The sequence below is a fragment of the Euprymna scolopes genome, chromosome 8 (genome assembly GCF_053919585.1).
Source record: "Euprymna scolopes isolate OS-2025 chromosome 8, ASM5391958v1, whole genome shotgun sequence".
Taxonomy (NCBI): domain Eukaryota; kingdom Metazoa; phylum Mollusca; class Cephalopoda; order Sepiida; family Sepiolidae; genus Euprymna; species Euprymna scolopes.
Window position 1 is genome coordinate 95,632,848 of NC_136489.1, and position 22,719 is coordinate 95,655,566.

General features: G+C 31.4%; 1 protein-coding gene across 1 annotated transcript in view; it reads right to left on the minus strand.

Annotated features, from left to right (window-relative positions):
• Positions 1-22,719, minus strand: part of LOC145283659 (protein SERAC1-like) — a 65,152-nt gene that overhangs the window by 23,372 nt on the left and 19,061 nt on the right. The window contains exons 4-10 of the mRNA XM_080132657.1: positions 20,777-20,895; positions 15,734-15,784; positions 14,432-14,557; positions 9,596-9,714; positions 4,465-4,581; positions 4,067-4,186; positions 798-960 (exon numbers count right to left, since the gene is read on the minus strand). Of these exons, the coding sequence (XP_079988783.1) occupies positions 798-960; positions 4,067-4,186; positions 4,465-4,581; positions 9,596-9,714; positions 14,432-14,557; positions 15,734-15,784; positions 20,777-20,895 (815 nt within the window). The remainder of the gene's footprint in view (positions 1-797; positions 961-4,066; positions 4,187-4,464; positions 4,582-9,595; positions 9,715-14,431; positions 14,558-15,733; positions 15,785-20,776; positions 20,896-22,719) is intronic.

Sequence of the window (22,719 nt, forward strand, 5' to 3'; positions counted from 1 at the left end):
TGCTGCACTTAAGATAATTTGTACCAGTCAATGGAGGGGAAACCCTCTATACTGGGACAATTATTATTTTTGGTAACCAGAGTGCCCCCTTTTTGCCTACTTTAAGGGGAGCTGGTTTTTACCTCACATTAAAAACGGCCTTGTGCCTAATTTGCTCAGTGGGGGAGCAAATAAATACCATCTGTTCTTCAGATGCTGCACTTCAATTTCTTGTTCTCTGTCAGTGGAGGAGAAATCCTTCACGACTGAGACAATTTTTATTTTTGTTCCTTTTCTCCACATTAAAAAACGACCCTGGTGTCTAACTCTGTCCCGTGGGGAGACATTGTAAATAGGGACAGTATCTGTTTCATAGCACAAAATTAATCACTTAATTATTATATCAATTAGTGAATCTATTTTGCCTTTAACTCATTAGAAGAAATAGCAACAATCAATCCATCAAAAGGAATTAAAGTTCGTTTTGACATGATTAAAATCCGAAAATTGGAAGTGAAGCTGTTAATACCTTATAATATGTTTACATTACGCCATTTTGAAACATAAGGTATTTACACTTATTTACATTAAACATATAAAAATAGTTTTGTGGGCAACTCAATTTGCTATAACTTCTAAAAAGAGATAAAGAGAAAAAGAAGAACAAACAAACTTTAAATATAATGATTTTATGCAGTAATAAATTTTGAAATAGTGCTAATATTTCTCTAAAGTTAATGTTTATCGGACAAACAGAGTTTAGGTAAAAAGAAAGAGACCTGTAAAAAGAAAAAAAAGATATAAAAGATCAAATTTACCACTTTTTACAATATCTTCATGCAGTTCAGGGCGGAGAGCAAGATTGCCTAGGATGCGAGCACACAACTGATGTAAGTGGAAGTTGTCTGGGTAATTGTCAAGAGCACGCCGAAGTAACGCCAGTCCTCCATGATGGACAATTTGAACCGAATGTTTGCCAATCTGAGAAAGAGAACAATAAAAAAGATTTGAAAGAGAAAATTATCTTTGATTTTCTGATTCTTAATATTTCAAATAGTTTTATTTTCAATAAAAGCTTATTTAGTAGATTTATAACAAGGAAGAAATTTAAAAAGGAAGAGGAAGCATTGCTCATATTTCAAATGGTTTGTTTTAAAAACAAAATGGCAAGAAATAACAGATACAGAAACAAAAAAAATGCTTGTTAAGATAGTCGACAGATTGATTTTTTTTTTTTTTAAACATGTGGTTTTCAGCAAAAACAACAGTACTTACTTGTCATGTTGAAAATAGTAATATATCAAAAAATTATGAAAATATGTTACAATTTTTTACGGGAAATTGCATTTTCTCTAGATGTGTGCACCTTGGAGATTGTGAATACAAGAGGACATATTTACCTCCCTTTTCACCACTTCAATGGTTGACATACCGTTTTAGATCATAGCAATAGACTTCTTTTTTTATTAAAAACAAATCAGTTGTAGTATTCAATGAATTTTTGTAATTTTTGGATATATTACTATTTTCAGCATGACAAGTAAGTACTGTTGTTTTTGCTTAAACCCATATATTTAAAAGAAATCTGTCAACTATCTTACCAAGCACAAAAAAAAAAAAAACTATCAAAGTCTTGTAATAGTTAACCTGAGTCAAAGAAGTATTCAACAGTTTGACAGGAGACAAAATACATCCAAATAGATCAATGGCAAATTCATAAAATATGCCATTCAAAATATTCAATATCTTTTCTTTATTGCTTAATGTGTCTCTTCTACATCAGATGTGGATTATATGTTGGCTATGAGAACGCAAAATGACTTTCTTCATGAAATTATTACATATTGGTTCCAACATGACATTATGGGAAATCAACTTTGACAGAGTCATTCCAAAGTTTTCTTTGCTTGCTTTTTTTCTTTTTGGAATATGCAAACATCACTTTATTCAATTAGAATTTTGTTTAACATGTACATATCAGCATGAGCAGTTCCAATGCAGAACTGATTCCAATCTGGGCAATTTGAGCCTTAATAGCAGGCAGTTAAAACTGTCATCAAGAAATCACAAATTACAAATCTACCAAACCATAGTTATGTCATTCCTCTGAATCCTCAGAAATACAGATCTAGTGAGAGCTCAGCATTTACTTGCCTTTAACATGACACTTGACCTCCACTCTTAATAATAAGTATGGAGTACTGTTGTCATATTTGGACTAGTGAATCTCTGTCCCATTTGAAAGTTCTTGATAAGGTATTGAAATATATCTACAATTTGGTTGGCATTACACTTTCTTTTTTTCTGCACCCCCTCTCTCGATGCCTCCGTTCAGTCTTAAAAGACAAAGGATACCCCCTGTAGGGGCAATTGCACATGTAATTGTGAAACAAGGGTCGTGCAATCCACAACCACACCTATCCTGAATCGGCACTATTTGAGCCCAGTGGCAAGGAGCAGTCCAGGACAATTGGAAACAATGCCGAAATTAAGCAGAGAGCACATACAGCACCTGAAAATCCCAAATGGTTACCCATTTAGTACTGACTAGGTTCAACATTGCTTAACTTTGATAATCTAGTAGGAACCGGTGTGTCACAGACTTGATATTGCTAGTCTCAGTCTTTTCTATGAACACTATGATGGCATGTGTTCTTCAGAATTGTTTGATATATCCTCTGCTTCATTTGTTCAAGCTCGTTTGATTTGTTATCCATCCATCCAGGTGGCATTCACCTTTGGCAGGTTGAACTAACTTTCCCTGAAGAAGGAAGTGAATAGGAAATAGCAAATTCACAAGCAGTTCCCAGTTGCATGTATACCCCGGTTAGGGGAAATAACAATGTTATTTTTTTGCAGTTCTTGCAGGGAGGGGTCGACATCCTCCTACATACAGCACCTGGTATTCCCAAATGGTCATCTATCTGGTACTGACATTGCTCAGCATTGCTTAACTTTGATATCTATTGAGAACTGGTGTGTCAAACGATTATGCTGTTGACTCATTAGTTTAATAGTCTTCCTCAATTTGCTGTTTTTATAACTTGTTATGATACAGCTTCCTATTCCAATAGTTTCTTTTTAAGAACTGTAGGCTTGTGGAACTCTCTTCCCGCTGACTGTTTTCCTCCTATATATAGCCTTTGTCTTTTCAATACTAAGGCCAATAGGCATCTTTGTTCTTGTTAACTAATTACATGCCTTGTCTAGAGCAATTTCTATTAAAAAAATAAAGAAAAAGAGCAAAGATAAGTTAAGATAGAAAGAAGGTTCTTAGTTGACATCAGTGTCATGTCCACACAAATCCAGAATCGTGGCGTCTGCCATGGTATTATTTACGAGTTAAATACAATCTGGAATGTACAATCACCGTTTAGTTGATATAATTCTCAGATCCACTCTGACCTGAATTGTATCACTATCCATGTGTTAAACAGAATGTAGCACTAGTATGACATGAAACTGACACCAGTGTTATACAAAAGATGTTACGTCACAAAGGCATACATCATAAATAACTCACTGAAGTAAACACTACGAATAAATATTTAAAGATAAGAAATTTAATAATAAAAACTTTTATTAAAATAATCAGGGGATGGGGTATACTCATAGAAAGTGCATCCTTCCAAGCATTATCTTCTCCTTTGGGAAAGGAATTGGTTTATTGCTGATTGTCTGTGGTATCTCTACTGAGGAATGCTGATGGAGCCATTCTCAACTATTTGGCAAAGATGATTTTTCTCACCTTCTGGCCTTGTGCCACCTCTTGCTGATGTGGGAAACAAGTAAATCAATATCAAAATAACTGGATTTGGCATAGAGTTGATATGCCATACACAAACAATAATAATTATGGATGTGTCTTTTTAAGTTTTCATAAAGAAAATTATTGGGGTCAATTAGAATTATAGTAACAGCCGTGTCAAACAAAATATCCCTTTTCATTCATATTTTTTTCACTTGGCTGCTAATTTGATTTTACTGAAACTTTTAGATTTTGGAAAATAAATTTTGGAGCGTTTCAATAAATTTTGATTGTTTTATTCAATAGTGATCACCAGAATTATAAAAGATACAAACTTACTGTTGAATGTCGCAACAAAGCCTCCAAGAGGCATTCCAATATATTTAACTCTGAATTGGCAGAATTATCTTTATTCATATCAGCATCAGCATCGGTATTTTCAAGGTTCCAAAAAAGTCTCTAAAAAATAGAATTAAAAAGAAAAGGTTCTTATTTTGAATTTTACTTCAAATGTAACAACAACAAAAAAAATTTGATGAAAGAGTGATTAAATTAATTTTCTTCTACATGAAAATTTGTATCTTAGTAATATCATTAAAAAAAACAACAAAAAAACAATGTTCCAATCTTATAGATAAAAAACGAGTATATAAAGATTAATAATATTTAAAAAAAAATAGAGATTAAAAACTTCATTGTAATAATTAAATAAAAACAAAAACAAAAAAAAAACGTACACCCAAATCCCTAGATTCATTTTTCTGTAATCCAGTGGATGTAAAATATCCAATGCACGGATCTTCAGCTACAGGCAAACTGGAAAGCAACTGTTGCATTTCTATGATCAAATCTTTCTAAAATTAAAAAAAGAAGTTATAAAAAGAAAAGTATCAGTTTCAAAGAAAAATAATTGGATCTTTTTTTCTTTCATAAAGCAATTTTACCAAAAATATCTGAAAATTGAAGAAAAAAAACAAAAAAAAAAACGAAATTTACTCATAAAAATAGTTAGTAAAATAAATAATTATTGAGAGTTTCATTGAAATCAGACTTTTTTTTTCATAATTTTAAAATATTTATCAAAGATTTTAATATTTTAAATTAATTGTCCTCAATTTGAAGGTCTGTAACATTTTTTTTTTATATAAACAGAATTAAATATACACCTTTATTAGCATTAATATGAGGGTCATTCCAAAAATAATGCATCCTATTTTTTAACTAAAAAAAAGTTGAGAAGCTACAAAGATGGAAGTGGTACCATTAAAATGAGTGAACTTTTGTGCTTTAGAATTTATTTTTCTACACAGTCACCACTCAATGCAGTTTCGCCAGCAATGGGGTGGTAGCTTTGCACGGGCGTCCGAAGCGCGCTTTGTCACTCACATCTTAAATCACTACTCTCAAATCAACGAAACCCATCTTCTAATTGTGCTGACATCAACTGCATCAGTTTCAGAAAAATGAATGTTAATCGGTTCAATTTCTCTGCATAGAGGAATCCAAACACCCATCTCTGCTTCTGACACACGTCCATGACAGGAGTTGCTTTCTTAGAGTTTCACACCATCAATATTTGCAACAGAGAAATGAAATTTCCAAGTCATGAATGCATAAATTTAGTCATCATAACAATACAATTTGTAATCCCCTCCGATCCATTCGGGTGGAAAAAAAAATGTGTGGCATTACTTTTGTAACTACCTTTGTAATTAAGCCTGCCGTTAAAGAGTTCTGATTGACCGAGGTGAATTGATATTGATTATTTTTTCTTGATGAACAATGGAAAGTGGAATCTTAAGGTTTGCCGTAATTTGAAGCCGATTAAAATAATTTTTTTCCAAATTAGTCAATGCTTAATGAAGGCCAACAGGTTACTTGAGGATAAAAAAATTTGACAGGTAAACATTGAAATATCAAGAGTACAGTAATACTTTAAGATACAATTTTTTTTAATACGATGATACATTGTATCTTTATTTATGCCCTTAGATTAGATGAGTTTCTGAGATATGAATTGAAAAATTGCATGATGCCATTGGTACATAGCAGAGTATTTGATTACTCGAGTCGATCTGAATGCTCACTCGGCACTGAGGTTAGCTTCTCTCTCTCCTTCTTCTAGATCATCTTCATTAGTCGCTCATCCACCTCCATGGTAAGTTGGTTACAATTTTATTCTTTATTTTTTTTAAATTTATACTTTCAGTTACATAAGACTTAAATATTAAGTATTTAGTAAGTCCATTCAACGTTTTTAACAGTGTATCATCTTGCCCCTTTTTAGTTACCATATTGCGAGTGTGTGTGTGTGTGTGTGCATGGTAGCCTTGTTTCTCTCCCTCCCTCCTCCTTGCATGCATCCACTAGCACTCACCTCTATTTTGTCTATATCAATTTCTGTTGCATTCATCTGTCTTTAGTTGAGTGTAAGTTGAGCATAATTTGGTAACTTTCTTACCCTTGGAACAGATTAATTCTGCTTCTTTTAATTCAAATGTGGATAAGATTTTTTCAAGATATGTTAGTGATCATAGAATGAATTAAATTTGTATCTCAAGGTATTACTGTGTTAGCAATGATGATTGTAACTGGTCAGAAAATTATTACTTAAGAGGTCGATTCCACAAGAATTTGTTTATATTAACCTTGAAAATGGCAATATTACAGTTGGCCAGGAAGCAACTCTGTAGCACCGTGTGCCACAGATGAGCAGTTCTAAGAAAGAGACTTTGCTTATGGAAGTGCTGCTTAGTTCTAGGTACACACTGGAAGAAAGGGAATTTATTGAGAGCAGTTGTAGCTAGACGAGTTTTTATTGCGAATGTTTTACAGAGGTGGAGGACTATAGATTAAAGCTAAGCATCTGCCATGAAAATAATGATAGAGTAGAGAAAGGCTAGCAACATCTTTTCTATAAGAGGCTGGAAGGAAGAGAACATCACACAATAGATTTCAAAGTCGGTCTTTTACTCTATCAAGGCAGGAAAGGATGTTCTGAGCAGCACGTTCTCAGATGTGGCAACAGTACTCTATCATAGGACGTATTTGATTCTTATAAAGATAGAAGATTGCATCAGGAGCGAGATACTTTAAAGCCACCTTGAGATTAACTTATAGCATGATTTCTCTGAAACTCTGACAATTTTAAAACTTTTTTAGCCCGTGTCAGACTTGTAGGTGATATAGGATAGATAGTTTGATATCTGAAACACAAAATTAGTATAAAATATTGAGGTTTCAAACTGTTCAGAGTGCTAGCTGTGGATGAAGGAAGTAGAATCTTTAAATATGTAAGAATTATTTTTGTGAGGTGGCTATTTACATCCATCATGTTTGTGCTATTCTCAAATATAAATAAAAGATCTAATTTATTTCTGAAATTATTAGGAAAGTTTTAAAAACCGATTTTATTAATGAATAACTATGAAAATGAAACTTGATATCTTTTTAATACAGATGAGGATATAGAAATTTATAAGAAATTATAGATCATTCCTTCTGTTTCAAACACTTTAATATTTGAATTATATTTAAAAAAAAAAGATTAGATATCAAGACAATGCAATTTTTTTTATTCTGATGAAGATGTCTTATGTTGAAAATTTGACTTTTAAAATAAATATATTTTTAAACAATTGCGTTGTCTTGACTTCTAACCATTTTTTTTTTTAAATATAATATGCAAATTTACATATTTACAATGTCAAATTAATGTGAGCGTTTTTTGTGAAGATACAAATTTTGTTATAATTTAATTTATATAAACATTTGATAAAAGAAATAATATAATGTTGTTGTCTACAAAATTTGAAAATAATAAAAAAAATTGTGTGTGTGTGTGTGTGTGTATATATATATATACATACATACATACACTAGCAGGCTAACTGGCATTGCTCAGTCATAAAATATGCTTAAATATGATATTTTGATTAATGCAGATTTCATATCTATTATTATATTATATTGGAACCAATAAATAGTAATGATTTAAAAATTAAAAAAAAAAAAAAAAAAAAAAAATGACTCATGTGCCACCACTGAGAATCAAAACCATAATGTTTAGCTTAAGATTTACTTTTTCTTTTGATGTGAGTGTCTGAGCTATGAAGATGTGCTTTCTGCAAGGCTAAAAATTAAAACATGAACCAATATCTATTACATTATGCATGCATATTCGTAATGCCATCGTTCAACCATAACCTGGCATATATTGACGATTCTAAACATTTCTAAAACATTCTGAAAATTATGTTTTTAGACGAGATTTAATAATTTATATTATTTGCACTACTATTCTCTTTCCATTTTTCCAGCTGATATAACCTCAAACCTTCTTCAGGTGCATCTTTTCAAACTTTTGAATCTTTATATCAAACTTGAAAACCTATACATAATTTTGAATGATGTTTTATGTTCTGGACTCCCATTGTTTTTGGAATTGAGTGAGCATTTTCCTGACAATGTAGAGTCCTGCAGCATATGTAATCTGATTCAGCTCTGTGAGGGATGTGTTGGATAGAACAAGTCTTTGGAGAGCAATGTTTGCGCTTTTTATTACTAATTTGGTTGCTCTTGAAGCTTGGATTTTTGGCAGTTGAGCTCTTTGTTCCAGACTATTCATCAGGAGTTCTTTAATGGTGTTACTAAGTTCTTCCTCTAGGGCCAATTAATTCATAATCTGGTTTTGACAATTCCTGAGGTAATGATAGTGGTTCAAGTGTTGGCAGTGGTTTCAGTAATAGTGTGGAGGAAGAACTTCGGTTCAGTGAAAGACTATCTTGTGCTTGTAAATAAACAGTGGATGGTGTGGGGAGACCTTCCGGAGAGCCACAAGCCACTGGATAAAGGGAATACTGTTGGTGAAACTGAATCTATGGTGGAGTGTCATAGGCCCAAACTATTCCGCTGAATCCATGAATAGTGCTGTGGTTCTGGCTGTATTTGTGGTACAGTGTATTGATCAATGATGGGATTTGTGATGGAGGTTTCCAATTGGATTTTTTTTTACTTCATATGAGAGTTACTATAATGAACTGTATGGGTTCCCAAGTTTAATATAAAGATTTCCAGTTATATTTCTGAATTTTTGAGATGAAGTGTGATAATTCTTCTTGAGGTTGAAAGTTCAATCCTCAGTGCAGTCAACACTTAAAATACAACTGCGAATTGCTTAGGATTTCTACCCAGTCATGAGACAGACAGAACAAGAACACGCTACTAAGGTTCTGTTCAAAATTCTGTGCAGATTCCAGAGCTTGTCAGAAAGGTTCCCAAGTCTGACAAGATACACCTGAAGGAAATCAGGTTACATCAAATAAATGTTAATTGAAAAAAGATTTTTACTAAAAATAAAATCGATTTTAGTGGTCATTTTTAAACATAAAGATTCCCAGTTATATTTCTGAATTTTTGAGATGAAGATTGATAATTCTAATGGAGGTTGAAAGTTCAATCTTCAGTGCAGGCGACACTTAAGATACATGAATGAATTTCTATTCAGTCATGAAAGACAGAACATGCTATGCCCAGTGGATTAAATAAAAACTTCTGTTCAAAATTCTGTGTAGATTCCAGAGATTGTCAGAAATATTCTCAAGTTCAACAATATACACTTGAAGAAAATCAGAGGTTACATCAGATAAAACATTGTAAAAATAACACTGAAGATTAAAATAGTCTGAATAATCCAAATTCTAAGGATTTCATTGTACTTTTTATTCTAATGTCTCTGAATAAATGTTAATTGAAAGAAGATTTTTTACGAAAAAAAAAAAAATCGATTTTAACCATTTTTAAACATAATAATAGCGATACAAAAAAAATGTGTCACTTTATTTTGCCAATAATGAATATAATAAATACCTTTGGATTGGAGAGTTGTGGTGGGTCCAGAAAGAAACGCATATCAACATTTTGAGAGCGAGCCAATCCAATAAAAGTTCGGTAGTCGGCAGCTTGACGAATTTCTCGATATTGGTAATCTGAAGGCAGCAAAGAAAATTTATTAATTTATTTAAAATTTAGAATGTAAAAAAATTTCACTTCGATTTACAGTAAATTCTTAAATCAGAAAATAATTGTTGTTCATTATCGGGAAAAAAGTTCTTGCAAAATTTTTAATTTTGATTTTAATGATGCATTTTCACATAAGTTTTCATACCTTTACTTTATATATCACTTAAAAAAGCGTTCTTTGCTCTACCTAATCATTTAAATTACAATCGTTTTAAAACAATTATGTTTTCTTTTCAGAACGTTGAATACAAAATGGAAAAAAAGCAAATTTGCACAATTTTCTTATTTCAATTCAAGCTAGGCCGAAAAGCTGCTGAAACAGTTTCCGATTTCAATGAAGTGTTTGGCCCAGGAACCACTACTGAATGCACAGCACAATGGTGGTTTAAGAAATTTTGTGGCAGTGATGAGAGTCTTGAAGATGATGAGCATAGTGGTTGGCCATAAGATGTTGAAAATGATCAATTAAGAGCCCTAGTCGAAGCCAATCCATGCACAACTGTTTAAAAACTTGCTTTTGAATTAGACGTAACATATACAACAATTTCCAACCACTTAAGAGAGATTGAAAAGACAAAAAAAATAATAAATGGGTGCTTCACGAATTGAACAACAACCAAAAGTAATGCTGTTATGAAGTGTCATTTTCTCTTCTTTTACACAACAAGAACAGTCCATTTCTCGACCTGGTCGTGACTTCCGATGAAAAGTGGGTTCTTTATGTCAACTGACGACGCTTAGCGCAATCGTTAAACGCCGAACAAGCTCTGCGACACCTCCCGAAGCCAGAGTTGCACCAAAAGAAGGTCATGCTGACTGTTTTGTGGTCTGCATCCGGTCTCATCCATTACAGTTTTTTTGAATGCAGGCGAAACCATTATGGCGGTGAAGTGCTGTCAACAAATTGATGAAATGCATCAGAAACTTCAACAACAACACTCAGTCAACAGAAAAGGCCCAATTCTTTTCTATGACAATGCCTGATCGCACATTGCTAAACCGACCCTGCAGAAGTTGAACAAATTGGGCTACAAACCTTGCCGCATCCGCCATACTCTTCAGACCTCTCACCTACGGATACCACTTTTTCAAGCATCTCAACAACTTTTTACATGAAAAATGCTTCAAAAACTGAAGCAATATCAAGAACACCATAAACGACTATTTCGCGACCAGAACGCAAGATTTTTACCTTACTGGCATAAATACACTTGTTTTGCGTTGGCAAAAGTATGTTGATTCTGAGGATGCTTATTTCAACTAATAAATTTTGGTTTGAGTCGAGATGTTCATCTGAATTTAAAAGTTAAAAACCGCAAGAACTTTCTTGTCAACTCGATATATAGATTTTAGTAGACTAAATTTTATATATATACTAGCAAAAGTACCCGTCGTTGACTGGGTTCATAAACAGCCTACAGAAAATGGACTCTGATTTATGAAAGTATGATAGGTTATGAAAAGAAAGGGTTGTAAAGAGACAGCTTCGAATTTGGGGGTATCAAAACCAAAGCAAAATATGATGAAAGTAAAAATAAAATAGATAAACCCCATAATTTATTATACCATGCCTGTTCACACTGAAACACTTATCACAATATTCTGTAGATCTATATTAAAAAACCTTGTTAAACTTTGTGACATATTTCCATTCTATGGAGGTCAGGTGCGAACGAACATCCCATAATTTTATTATACCATATTTCTTCAAACTGAAATATAATTATCAAAGTATACTTACATAGATAGATATGAAAAGTCTTTATTAAAGTTTGTCCCTATTTCCATTCCATGGAGGCCAGGCGTGAACACAGACCCCACAATTTTAGTATAGCATCCCTATTTAAGTTAAAACATACTTATCAAAGTATTCTTATGTACATCTATATCAAACATACTTGTAAACGTTTTTTTTTTTAATTTAAAATTTTTTTTATTTCCATACTTTGTAGACTAGGCACAAACGCAGACCCCACAATTTTAATGAACCACCGTTCTGCCAGATCAAACATACCCATTCCTGTGTCTCGATACATCTTCTATCATTATATGTAATCAGTTTTTTTAAACTAGTCAACCATATAGGAGCCTATTCGTGACCACACACACATTCAGCTTTATATTATATATATATATACACATAAAACTATTTATATAAAGTTAAGTATGTGTATCTGTTTATGTATATGAATAAGATTTCCTCTTAAACTGATTAATTGGTTATTATGAATTTTGGAACACAGCTTTTAGGTGTAAGAGTGAGTAATATGGACTATATTTAGTTTAATTAGCTTAGTTTTACTAGGGGATAAAAAATTAGAAGCTTGTTTGTAAGAATTTAGATACAACAGATTTTGTTGAAATTTACAAAAATAAGGTATTAGGCATTAATTAATAAATATTTCTAAAATTTCAGTTTTGCTTGAGTGTGTTAAAAGGCTTTTAAGAGTACAACCTCCAATTTGAAAATTCAGCAATTTCAGATTTGCATTAAATTTAAAACAGTCATTAACCACCAATTTATCAAGATTTCAATTGAATTCTATTTTTTTTCTTGAGCCTTAAATTTTAGGCATTTCCTAGAATCATAATCATGTAATGGATTTTGATAAAAAAAAAAATCAGAATATTTATTCTAGACCAGGGGTCTCCAAAGTACAGCCTTAGGGCCAGATCCAGTCTGCCAAGGTCTTTAATCCGGTCTACAGAGCTCTTATATAAAACGTAAAAAATATTCAGGAAAACTTTTTAAATGGAAGTGTGTGAAAATAGTGCGGTGGTCTTTTTTTTGTTCAGAAAAAAGATTAAAAAAAATGAAGCACTTATTTCACTAAAAGGCAGAAATAATCAGCAAAACTGCATTAAACACATCCTTTTGTATTCATATGCCATGTCTTTTTCATCTGGACACTGCACCTGTGCATTGCATCTGAGATAAGCCCTTCTTTTTAAAAAAAAAATTGGAGTTTACTTAATTAAGTTGCTAAACCACTGCGATGAGTACATCTGTGATAAACACCCTTTTTCTCCAATATCATTATGTCAAAAATGCACCAATTTCATGCTACTAAATTATAATAAATAATACTAACAAATAATGATTGAGTCAAAAGGATTTTTGAATGTTAATATTTTAACAGAAAATCCAGACTTTGGAAACAAATACTGTTTTATATTTATTTGTCCACTGTTTATTTTTTTTTAATTTGCATTTGTGTAGCCCTAAAAACAAAAAAAAAAAAAATCAATAATATTGCCCACCGTTCGAAAACTTTGGAGGTCCCTATTCTAGATGTCAGGATTAGTAGTATTATATTTTGATTTCAATTTGCATAAGGGGACTTAAAAGTGGTGTTAAACTGCTCTGTTATAGGAAGTATTTTTTACCCATCCTGGGATGGGTATTCTTCTAGTATGCAAGAAATAGAGAAAGATGCTTGAAGAGTGTAAAACTAGAATCAACCAGTCTAATAAATGCATTTACCTTGTACTGTTGACTACGTCTACAATTTGAAGCTACATAAGCTGTTTTATCAATATACAGCAGACTTCACTTATAAATATAGCAACTAATATGACTACATCAACTCATATACGAAGAGAGTAACAAAAATTATTGGGTTGGTCAAAAGTTTTGTTCATTTTCAGAATCGAGCAAACTATTTTTGCGACTTCCATTCTATAACAGCATCCTCCCCATACACACAACATATCTTTAAGAAGGTTTATGTAGATTTATAAATTAAAAAAATAATTTTGTAGTAAAAAACATCAGTTATTGGTAGTGCTCTTTACATTGCAAGTGAAACAGTTGCATTTGCAAGTGATTTTTTTAAGTGTCGACTTGAAATAAGAAAACATTTATCTTTTAGTGATTGTGTTTTTTCACTGACAATCTTCCAAAGCTTATTACCAAGTGAAAAATGTCTTTCAACCTTTTTTTTTTAATAAAACGAGCAAAGTCAAATTATTTAAACAATAAAAGTTTAATAGAACAATATACTCTTTTTTTTTATGAAGGCTGTTTAAAAAAATATTTGCAGAAATTAAAATGTTTATATCTTCAAGTTTCAACATAAAATTTGGTGCATATTAAGAATTACTTATTAAAAAAAGAAAAAAATGTAGAAAAACCTTTATGGTGTCCATACTCATCACAGAACAGAGTTGTTATATTCCAAAAATCATATTGATTTGGTGAGTAATTTTTTTTTGGCTAGTAAATGAAAATATTTAGTTATCAAAAGTCAACTAAAAATAAAGTTGTCTGTAGAGCCCTGCCTAAAATACAAGCAAAAATGTAAGGAATCCTCTGCTCAGAGATTTATTACACTGACGTCAATATATTTGCTACAACAAATACAGGATTTGAAGAATAGAAATATAAAACAATCTTTAGTGACCGGAAAAATGAGATTAAAAAAAATAAAACTTTTCTTTTTGGCCAACCCAATAAGATATCCTATTTTTGAAAATGTATGTCTGCAGAATTGAAGTGCATCTTTAATTATTACTTTATTTTATAGTTGAAAAGAAAGAATATATATATATTTTATATTTCTTTCCCTGAAAAATATTCAGAAGATTGAAAAAATGTTCTCTTGATTTTTGTTTTTTTGGGGCTATTATCTCTATAAAACATAAAAATTCATGAATGCAAACAGGGGGGGTCAGAGGTCATACCTTGCCAATCCTCCCGGGACAATTTATCTATGCCAATAATGCGGGCAATACGACTCTGAGACTGTGCCAGTCGCAATAAGTTCCAGTGATCAACACTCTGGGACACCAACCAAGGAAGAAATGACACTGAAAAGTAAAATGCATAAAACATGTTTAAAAAAAGTTCACGGTTACAAAATTAAAAAAAAAATATATATAATAATAATAAATAAAAAGTTTGGTAATCTTGCTTGTTTGTTTGCATATTGAATGTATTAGATGGTAGAAAAAAGTTGAATAAGATGAGAAGAGGTGGAAAGAGGGAAATAGGAGATGGATTAGTAGCAGAAGAGTAAATAAATAAATAATTAAGACAAATGATCTTCACTTTGCACAATCAGTGGCTGAGTCTGGACAAAGGTTGATTTTATAGAGATATTAATGCAGGGTGTCAGGTCATTGTAGCAAACAAGTACAGGATGGAATGATAACATTATCACGCCAAAGAAAACAAAGAGCTGACATATATTAAATGTAGCCACCTTCAGTCTCAATCACCGCCTTGATACAGGTTCGGAACTGGGAGCTTGCCTTTTCTACTTGCGCTGGTGGGAGCTCAGTGAATACTCAGCAAATGGCGGTGATATGGCTGGCTTTGGTGTTGTTGGAGGTTATGTTGGTGATGTTCTCTATATATGATCAAACGAAGTAGTCCAACGGATTTAGGTCCAGGGAGGAGGAGGGCCAGTGAGAGAAGTGGGCAAAGTCTTAGCACTCCTTCTGAAGCTAATCTGGGTCTCTTTGGACTTGTGGGTTGGCGTCATACCCAGAATCTGCCAGTGGCCATCTGATTGCACCAGGATATCATCACACTGTTCAGCACATCCAGGTACACTTTGGTGTTGACTTTCAAGTCAATTTTAAAGATGTGAGGTGGCATGATGTGGCCCTCATTTGAAACTACATTAAAGACCATAATTGTTGGAAACTTTGTTTTAATCACCATGGGCACGTCCCTGTTATTCATGGCAATCCAGCGATGCATTTTGAGGGTGCTGGCAATGGTCCTGTTGTCATAACTTGGATCAGTAGCGAGCATGAGTTGTACAGCGGCACATCTCTGATCTCTCTAGTTGAACACTGTATCATTTTCAGACTTGATAGAAGGCTCCTATCGCTCTTGGAATTTGTACACAACTGGCCAACTAGTAAATGGTCTGCAACAAAAAAAGAAAACCAGTTTTCATCAAACAGAAATGGAATCATGTCATCTTTTCTAGGATGACAATTTTATTGTTCCCTCTATAAACAAAAGTTAATTACCTAATTTGTCACCTCTTGGCTTGGCTTTCACTGGTCCTGTATTCAAATCATCTATAAAATAAAAAACAAACAGAAATTCAAGTTGTGACAATCACATTTGATAGTAGAGTAATGTAATTTGCTTATAAGAGTTGTTGACAATATTATCAATATTTGTTAAAATTAATTGGTCTGAAAATATTCAAATGAAATTTTATTTTAAATAATCCATGAATACAACCAATATGTTTTGACGGTTATAGCTAGCTAACATACTTCTTAACTTCCGGCATAGCTGCTACCTGAAGCGGTGACAAGGCAAATCAGTGTTTTCACTTTTGTTGTTCTTCAGTATTTCTATTGTGAAGTGATTTATTGAAATAAAATATAAAAAAGACATTATTGAAAAATATACAATAAAAATTAACAAAATTATAAAAGATAAAAATAACGCAATTAGTCTTTATTTGCATTTTTAATAATTAAATTAAAAAATAAAGGTTTTTATTTTATTTGAAATTTCACAAGAAATATGTTTATGAAATTATAAAAATAAAAGTTTTTTTTTAAATTTTTAAAATAAGTTTTATATTTGAATTTATATAATAAATATGTTTATGAAAGTATAAAAATAAGATTGAAATCAAAATAAAATTTCAAATATCATAAAAAAGGTATAAAATAATATTTCCAAAAGATTTTAAAAAATGTTTTCAATACTTCCTTAAAAGTGTTTTTAATAATTATAAAAAAAGAACAAACTAATTTCAATAATTGTTAATTAAAATAAGACTGAAAAAAACTTTTCAATGATTATTAAATAAAAAGAGAAAGATTGGAAAAATGTAAAAAAAAAAAAAAAGAGTTCATGCACAAAGGAGACATAGGCATGAGAGAAAAAAGCGAAGGAACGGATTTGTCCTTGTCACCGCTTCTAGTAGCAGCCATGCCAAAAGTTAGGAAGTACATTAGCTGACTATACCCTGTTCTGACATTTTCTAAATAAATAAATGCAAATTTTTTTTTTCCATATATCACTTCTATATTAGTATCAAAACTGGTTAATGTTATTTAAATCAATAATACAACACAATATTTTGAAATATGGTATATATAATACTGATGAAAGACCCATCGACATTCAAAACCCTTTTTGCGTAAGTATTTTTAAAACAGTCTATATTAAATTAATATCTGGTGCTTTACTTTTAAACTTTATTGCATATATATATATATATATATATATATATATATATATATATATATATATATGTAAATATGTATGAATAAAAAATCAATACGAATATATATAAATGTTTATATCTTTTCTGTATTTATTTCCTATGTGTTGACGTGTAGGAATACAAAAAGTCTTTTGAAAAAAAAAACAAGAATCTTTCTTTCAAAAGCACATACTCGTAATTTTCGACCGATCCTATATATATATATATATATAACTACTTCATTTACTCACATAAATTTAATATACGAAAGTATAGATTTATGCGTAAACTTTAGTATTTTACTTCAAAAGTGCTCAATACGTAGGTAGAGCTAGTTAGTAATTTATAAAATATATATGGCGATTAAGCTACACTGAATATTCTGCGTTTCATCCACTATAGGATTCGTCAGGCTTATGCGCGAATTCTGTGGTTGCTTCTTTTTTTTATATATGTTGAGGATTTCTAGTTAGCCAATCAGCTTTCTAGTATCCAGCGCCCCTTCCTATCAGCCAATGGGCATGCATTTTATCGAACAAAGGATCTGTTTTAGAACTAGGTTAGTGGTTTAAGGTAGATCTTTTCCTTCCTTTTTTAATTACTGTAGACGAGAAATAGCAAACAACTGTGTTCACAAAATAAAACTCTAGGATAGCGATACAAAATAGCTTTAAAACTAACAATAACAATAGAAAACAAACAAATAAATAAATTAAACAAACATGAATATACATAAACGATTACATATATATGTATATATATGTGCATGTATGTGTGTACACATAGGTATATTTATATATATAAAAAAAAAAAAAAAAAAAAAGGGAAGGAAAAGATCTACCTTAAACCACTAACCTAGTTCTAAAACAGATCCTTTGTTTGATAAAATGCATGCCCATTGGCTGATAGGAAGGGGCGCGGTGGATACTAGAAAGCTGAGTGGCTTATTAGAAATCCTCAACATATATAAAAACAAGAAGCAACCACAGAATTCGCGCATAAGCCTGACGAATCCTATAGTGGATGAAACGCAGAATATTCAGTGTAGCTTAATCGCCATATATATTTTATAAATTACTACTATATATATATATATATATATATATATATATATATATATATATGAATAATTTTATTAGTATTAGCAGTGATTAAAGTTATTTAATGAGAGAATAAATTATGAAAACCTTCCTTAAAATATGCCCTTTATTTTTCAAGGAAGGTTGCCATGCTGTTTTAACAAGGTCATTTATATAAAACTAAAATTGTAGATACATGCAAAATGAATGGCGGGCGAATCCCCAAAATATAAAAACAACATTTTAACCTATCCTTTCAATTTAAAATTCACCAAAATTCAAGAAATCAAACAGTTTTAATGAAATTTTCAGCAATTTTACAAAATCTAATGAACCCATCAGTTTTTTTTAATGTTAGTGAAAATGCATTATTTTGTGTAAAAAAAATATCTTTACTAAAGTAAGTAAGCAAGTGTTTTGTATTTACATTTGACTGTAAACATTTTTTGAGCATATCTTGCCTTTTTTGTATAATCATGCTATTTTTAGTAATATATATACAGGGTGTCCAAAGTCTGACTACATAATGCAGCCAGACTTTATGGGAACCCAGTAGTTTATGTAACAACACTTTGTGGACACCCTGTAGATTATGTAGCCAAACTTTGTGGACACCCTGTAGATTATACAGCCAGACTTTGTGAGCACCCTGTAGATTATACAGCCAGACTTTGTGAGCACCCTGTAGATTATACAGCCAGACTTTGTGAGCACCCTGTAGATTATGTAGCCAGGCTTTGTGGACACCCTGTAGATTATACAGCCAGATTTTGTGGACCTGTAGATTATGTAGCCAGACTTTATGGATACCCTGTAGATTATGCAGCTAGACTTTGTGGACACCATATATATATATATATATATATATATATATATATGATAGTACATATGCACACATATTTATAAATTCAATAAAGTGAAACTGCATGTTGCTTCCACCATTATAGCATAAGTTGCGTCAGTGTGAGTCTATCCGTTACATCTCTGCATTGTTCTGACTTCTATAAACCTAAATTTCTTTCATGTACCTAATCCCAAGAACTTTCACTGGACAGATTTTACTTCAGTACATCACACTATGCACATATGCTTGACAGACTCTTCCCTAAAATCGTAAAATGAATTGAAACATAACATGAAAAGCTATCAACCCCCAAAGATTTATAAAACAACTCCTGCAACAGAGTTATTGGTGCATATATCAGAAATCTCATAACTTTGCTTTAAAGATGACTTCTGTACTCTATAAACAAAATAAATCTTTCTTTATATTTATAAGTTGTTTGTAATGATAAATAGAATTAAATAAAGAAAACTTTTGTATTCTTTGCTTAATATTATTGTAATAGAGCATGAAGGCACATAGTGCAGCAGCAGCAGTCAACGTATGCAAATTACCGAGCTGTGTGCGAGGTGACGTCACAGAGAGGAAGAAGGAAAGAAAAAGATTATAAAAAAAACAAAAAAAACATGCGGGCCTTTCACATTAGAGAGGACAGAAATAGATGCGTCACACATGTGGTCTGGAAGCGACAGGAAAGAACACATCCTAAACATGGCTGGACAAATGCAGAGTACCACTTGTTCGATATGGCAGAGTTTTATCAAACGCACTGGAGTACGAGAAGACTTTTGAACAAAAGACAAGGCATTATTCTGGAAAGTACCTGTAAATAAATGTCTGTTGTTTCACTAAAAGTAAGAGTGAGTTGAATTCTTTTCTTGTCTTCTTTGTTTCCTTGTGACTGTCTGCATACAACATGTGGGTCTCGAGTGTTGACATGTAACGATTACGCTTCATTATTATTTTATTTACGTCTGTGTAGGAAGTTAGACACAAGGTCAGGTGTGGTTTTGGTGAAAGTGTTTTTGTGAAATGAACTGGAATAATATTAACAACTGTTATGGAAAAGTGACCTACATAGCGGCTTGCAATTTTAAGCTTTGGGATTTAAATTCAGAAAATTTTAAATTTCTACTTTTTAGCATCTTTTTATTTGACGATTTATTCATATCTTTTGGATAAAAAATATGGTTTTGTTTATTTTGACTTAAAAAAAAAAGTCTTATTTGTATATGGTGTTATGCTAAGTTTATTTTCTTCAATTGAAAACTTAACTGGAGTTGCTAGATCTACAGTTGGTACCATAGCAATTTATAACCAGATTTTATCACAAGAACAAAAGATGTACAATATCGGAACAATAACTACAGACATGTTTTTATTGAAAAGACATGCATCATAGCCAGATAAATTGTTGCCACATAAATGTCTCTCATTCATCATATTACGTAGTAGTTAAATGCAATATGTAGTATCAGCAAATGTCAAGTTGTCTATTTCTTGCTTTCTCTTTATAGCAACAGTTGTAATAGTTGTAGCAATGAAAACAATACCTATTGTTATTTTACAATTTTAATAACTTTTCAGGATAGTTTCATTACACAGCATTAATATTGCTCCCACCCATTCCTGTAAGGGAGAAGAAAGGAGATCTTTGAAAATATGTCTGCTTTGTTTTGTAAATAAAACCCAAGAGAACTTGGCTACACTTTTTGCTGCTAACAGAGAGTGACTTGCATTTTTCTCTAAGCTATGTCATACCATTATTTGACAGATGTTGAAATTGTGATGAATTATAAATGTAGAGTTTAAAATTGCTGCAAACAACTTATTCAATTATAACGTTTGGATTTTAAGAATGGTAAGATTAAATGAATCACATTATGTGAGTGATTATGTAGTTGTATATTTAACCTACCCAAACGTTCCGAAGGATGCCAATGTTTTGTAGCACTTTCTCTATCCATGTTGGATACATTATTGAAGGAGGGTAAATTCTCATTTAATAGCATAACCTGCAGATAGACACCAGAACCACTGAAAAGAGGGGAAAGAAAAAGAAAGAATTAACAATTATGTACAGCAGAAAGTTATGGCCAAATGAGAATTTGGCTAAGAATTATTCTAACTAGTAGACCGTCTAGCGTTCCGCAGTCATAAAATAAGCTTAAATATGATATTTTAATTTATAGAGATTTTGTATTTATCATTATAGAGCAAATTCTCTATTGATTATTATATTGTACCCAATATATATATATATATATATATATATAGTAATGATTTCAAAAGTTAAAAAAAATTACCTCAGTGCCATCAGCTAGAATCAAAATCAAAACATTCAATGCTTCAGCCACAGTCGTTATTTAGCACTTCAGTCTTCGTCATTACTGTCTGAACTATTGCCAGATGCATAAAAAACACTAGAAATAAAGCAACTTCAAGCTAAAAATATATCAGAAGTTACCTGATCTACTCCGATTAAGGGCAACTGTTTTTTTTTTCGATTTTGACCCTTCAGAAGCTATTTTATAGGCTAAAAATCAAATCGAAAGTGTTCCCGAAGTCCAAATACCCTATACATCAAATTTCAAATACGTAGATCAAATATTCAGAGAAGAGTTTAGTAGAAACATTTGTGCACACATACACTAATAAGGTCATTTATATATATATATATATATATATATATATATATATTATAGCGATGTAGTTTAGTTTCCTAGAAGTACATCCAATGAAACAACAGGTGTTTACCAAAAATGAGTAAACAGAGCAGATATATTAAATTTATTTATACAAACATTAATGGCTACATATGTGCATACATGTTTTTGTAAGCACTCGTTTTAGGGGGAGTATGTCTTCAGGCCAAGAATTTCCCTCGTAGTCTCCCTAAAACAGGTGATTACAGAAACATGTATGCACATATGTATCCATTAATGTTTGTATAAATAAATTTAATATATATATATATATATATATATATATATATATATATATGTCAGTGTGTTAGAATATTTTCATCGTAAATTCTATGTAATTATGTACAATGTAGAAACTATGAATAAAAAGAATTAAGCATAATAATTAAATGAAACCACTTATCTAATTAGAAATCATAAAAAATAGATAATTAATTAATAAGTGCTAGTTTTTCAAAGAGGTATGCAAATTAATTAACCTTCATAAAGTTGCTTACATGTCCATGATGGAGTGGAGGCCCTTTATACTAAGGCAATTTTTATTTTTACCTACTGCCAGAGTGCCTCTTTTTATGGAGCTGGTTTTTCGCCCACATTAAAAACGACCTTGTGTCACATTTTGCTTTTGTGAGGAAGCAAATAAATACAAATAGAAAAAGTTTAATATTAATGTCAAAGCGAGAAAAAATCTCAACTTTATAGTTACAGAGATGAAAAACATAGCAAATATTTTCATTGATTTTATCGTTCCATGCATCTATTAATAACCAATATTTTACCTATCAATCTTCAGAACAAAAACATTAGTTGAATAAAAATGTCACGATAGTAAGCAAAATTTATATTGCCTTGATGCGAAGAATTGTAACACAACTGCATGTATCCATATCTCTATAAAGTTAGGTATGCGTATATGTTCATGTATTTGTATATACAGGATTCACTTTTAAAACTAATTTACTGACCATTATGAATTTTTTCACACAGCTGCTAGGCATAAAAAGTAATGTGGGCTGTATTTAATTTATTTTTATACAAAGGGAATAAAAATAGGGTGAAAGTTTTTGCAAAAATTTACATAACTCTAATTTTTGTGAAATTATACCAATAAGTATTAGACATTAATAATTAAATTTTCCCCAAATTTCAGTTTCTT